A 3,649-nucleotide genomic window follows, 5' to 3' on the forward strand; every position below is an offset into this window, starting at 1 on the left:
CTACTCGATCCAGACGCCGGACGCGCTCAACCCGCTCCTGGACTTTATCATGCAAGACTAAGAAAAGCAGCGCTTGCATCTTCTATGCTTGCGAGAGAAAGGGTGGATATGGCATGTGGTATGTACAAGATTAACCAAGGAGCGCCGCCGTGGTCTGGCCGAGGCCATAGAGGTGCCCCGAGTACTTCAGCGCATTCGCGACCTTGCCGTCGCAGTAAAAGTCGAGCATCTTGAAGAAGACGGCGGCCGTCAAGAGCGCGTCCGAGCCAGCTTGGTGCATAATACCGATGCGCTCGACCTGCATGTCTTCTGCCAAGCGGCTGAGCCCGCCCATCTTGTCGAAGTCGAGAGCGAGGTACTTGAGATCGTACGTGTCGGGGAAGAACGTGTGGAGGAGGTCGAAGAAGCTCTCTTCGTCCGACGGCAGCGGCGCGCACGTGAGCACCTTGAGAAGGTAACCAAAGTCGTACGACCCCTGGAAGCTCAGCCACTTGATGTCGGGGTTGAGCACGAGGCCGCTGGGCACGAGAAGCTCGCTATCGCCAGAGTCGTGATCCACCTACATGTCATGGCAAGAAGAGCGTACCCGAAGCGCGTGACCTCGATGCCCGACTCTTCGTGTTTGGCAAAGTCAATACCCGACTGCTTGAGGAGCTCGATCGAGTTCTCGGCGTACATGTCTTCGCCGAGCGAAAACTTGAAGTTGAATTGCCACACAGGCACGTCGTTCATGACGGTGCCATCTTCGTGAAAGAAGGCGATGCCGAGCTGGATGATGCGTAAGAGGTCTACGTTGCAGCGCAGCGTCTGGTACTGGTACTCGGTCGACGTCGAGAAAGACCCAATCGGCCGCGCCACGACGCCCGGGAACTCCGTGTCCATGGCCACGTAGCACTTGCGCCGAACGACTTCGCGGATCGCCTTCATCTCGTCCTCCAGGTTCGTCGCCCATACATCGCGGATCTCGATCTCGTCCGGCATGCTGCTCCTGCGTCGGTCCTGTGGCCGCTCCGAGTGTATGAGGGCTCCGTAACCGGATACGACGCCAGCCGGATACGAAACACTATCCGGCAAATTCTTATCCGGAGGTGTGGCAATCTTCATGCCGAGCTCTTTGACTGGGATGCACACCGCTTCGCCAAGCCTCCATACCGATGCTTCTACACCGCGCATAGGTAATTAAGCCAGTGCGATGGAGAAACATCAACAAGCATTTCCCATTTCCACCTCCTTTCCCGAGTCCAAGGATGGTTGTCGTGACCATCCTTGGAGCTGGTCACGGAAGACGTCACGAAGCTTTCACGTAGAGCGCTCCAGACGCAGGTATAGCAACCACGTACCTCCTCCATCCCTCCATGGTTGCCATTGAAGACGACACCAAACGATGTCTCAAGGCAATACATCATGGTTCGTACCTGGCGATCGGTGCGGATGCGATCGAGGGCACGGCGGCCTAGCGTGCTCAGCAGTCGGCTGGTGACATCCATCCAGTATCGCTTGCCGGCAGCACGCGCAACGTTTCTAGGAAGCTAGTGGTAGCGCGGATCTCGGCGATGTGTATGGACCTGCTACCATAATGCGCCGCAGGTTTGATCGAGATACGGCCCCCGACGAGTGCCTGTTGAAGTGTTGCAGATGACACGTTGGTGCTGGTCGATGAGACGTCTTCCGGTCGTGCCAACGGTGCTGCCAGGAAGAGTATACCACCAACGCAATCAAGCAAGAATGTTGCCGCGGCGCCATGGACGCGACAGAGAAGCAACGAGTGGCGGGAAATGCATATCCGGCAAGCGTCCGGATACAGATCCCGATGTTGGATCTTTCATTCATTTCCGATTTCGCCTTCAAGCCGAGAAGCGATCATGAGCAGCGCGAGCCAGCAGGGGTCGACGGCCGAAGAAGAGCGCCGCAGCTTCCTCGCCTGGACCAAGAGCATGGACGCGCGGGATGCTGCGATCGACTTCGTCACGCAGTTCTGCAAGACCATGGCGCGCGACCTGTACCCGCCGGCGTCCATCGAGCGCATCTTCGGCGTCGCCATGCCCACGACGGAGCCGGCGCCGTCGCCGGGCATCATGTCGATGGAGGAGTTCATGGCAAGCATCCCGGTCACAACGAAGGCCATGCCGATGGGCAAGATTGTCTTCAACGTGTGGGTTAGTCTGCACAAGCAAGACTTCTTCAAGGAAGACGACATGGTCTTGGCGCTGTTGAAGGGCATGCTGCCCGCCTACTTTATGGACTGCGTCCTGAAGAAGTACCACGCCGGAAACGGGAGCTACTACGAGGCAGAACTTCTCCAGCGCGGGTTCCGTGCCATCGAATGGGACCTTGAAGTCCACGAAATTCTCGCCAAGAAGCAGAACCCGCCTGCAAGTCAGTGGCAGGCGACGCCAACGAGCGACGTCAAGACGCCCGACGCTCCTAGCACGCCGACGCCCGACGCCGAGCCACGCGCAGAGAAGGGGCCGCTCGGTCTGCTCGTCAACGGCAGCACGCTCTCGCCGTGCGTCGTGACGATGAACACGATGTTTGAGAAGTGCCCGATCGCACATGCCGCTGGCATTCCCCTCTACGTCCGCAAGTGCGCCGGAGAAAGCAAGGAAGCTTCGTGCTACATCATCTCCCGGATGATGTCGGACCCCAAGATCGGCTTGGCGTCCATTCCCTGGACGTACGGCGGCGCTTGTGGTCCTGCGCCTCCGGTGCTCGTCGGCCGCAGCGATGGGGTGGCGTTTACCAAGGACGATTGGGCCGCTTTGGACGATTTCGAGATGATGATGCTCGACGACGGGCCGCCGTCGGTTACCCGTGCCGACTTTGAGGCGTTTGCACGGAGCCGCACCGACTCGAAGGCGGGTATCATCCTCGAAGCGCTCTTCCCCAAGGGCCGCGCCGTCGTCATCTCAGGCTTGCAGTCGAGCACGGAGCTCAACGGTCTTCGCGGGGTCGTCATGGGGAACTACACCAACGGTCGTATCGGTGTCGCCGTTGCCGGGCGTAGTGCGCCCGTGGCCGTCGCCCCCACCAAGCTCCAGACGGCGCCATAGATGGCGGTGCTACTCGTATGTTTGTCCGTGCATCGTTCGCGTTGATTCTGCATGTAAGAGGCTCCATAGTAAGAGTAATGATTTTCGTCCCATTTTCAGTTCTGTCCATGGGATCGAGGTCTGCTCCACTTGGGACAAGCCAACATCTCGACAGCTTCTTCAATCTACTAGTGCTACATAGTGTACATCGAGCTGCGTGTAGCTACTTGAGAAGCGTCAAATGGGTCGGCAAGAGAGCGACGGCGGTCGCGCGGCCCTCAAACTTGACCCCGACGCGGCCCTTGCTGTACTTGCCGTTGGTCTTGCCCTTGGCCCCATTGAGCTCTGGGTGCTTCTCGAGGCCATGCGCGCGCACGGCTTGGCCACGTGGAAAGACCACTTCGAGCGCAATCGTGGCGACGGGGGTCGACGAGCGCCTTGGCGAACGATGTAAAGTGACTTCGCATCACGACGCGCGGGTGCTGCTGGAGCATCGCGTCCTTAAAGCTGTCGAGAACAACCCAGTCAGCCTCTGTAAATGCGATCCCGTCGCTTCGAGCGACGAGAACCTCGAACGCCGCCGGGCCGCTGCCGCCGCCGAGCCACTCGGCCGGCGCCTC

General features: G+C 59.4%; 2 protein-coding genes across 2 annotated transcripts; one reads left to right on the plus strand and one right to left on the minus strand.

Annotated features, from left to right (window-relative positions):
- Nucleotides 1-130: 130 nt before the first annotated feature.
- SPRG_16793 (hypothetical protein) lies at nt 131-981 on the minus strand (the record flags this gene model as incomplete). The annotated part of the gene is made up of 2 exons (XM_012356363.1): nt 131-536; nt 587-981. 2 exons carry the CDS (start codon nt 979-981, stop codon nt 131-133), a joined length of 801 nt encoding a protein of 266 aa, XP_012211753.1.
- An 881-nt stretch (nt 982-1,862) lies between these two features.
- On the plus strand, nt 1,863-3,142 carry SPRG_16794 (hypothetical protein; the record flags this gene model as incomplete). Its single annotated transcript, XM_012356364.1, has 2 exons — nt 1,863-2,674; nt 2,723-3,142. 2 exons carry the CDS (start codon nt 1,863-1,865, stop codon nt 3,048-3,050), a joined length of 1,140 nt encoding a protein of 379 aa, XP_012211754.1. The 3' UTR covers nt 3,051-3,142.
- Nucleotides 3,143-3,649: the final 507 nt, after the last annotated feature.

The sequence above is a fragment of the Saprolegnia parasitica genome, assembly GCF_000151545.1.
Source record: "Saprolegnia parasitica CBS 223.65 unplaced genomic scaffold supercont2.445, whole genome shotgun sequence".
Classification (NCBI taxonomy): Eukaryota; Oomycota; class Saprolegniomycetes; order Saprolegniales; family Saprolegniaceae; genus Saprolegnia; species Saprolegnia parasitica.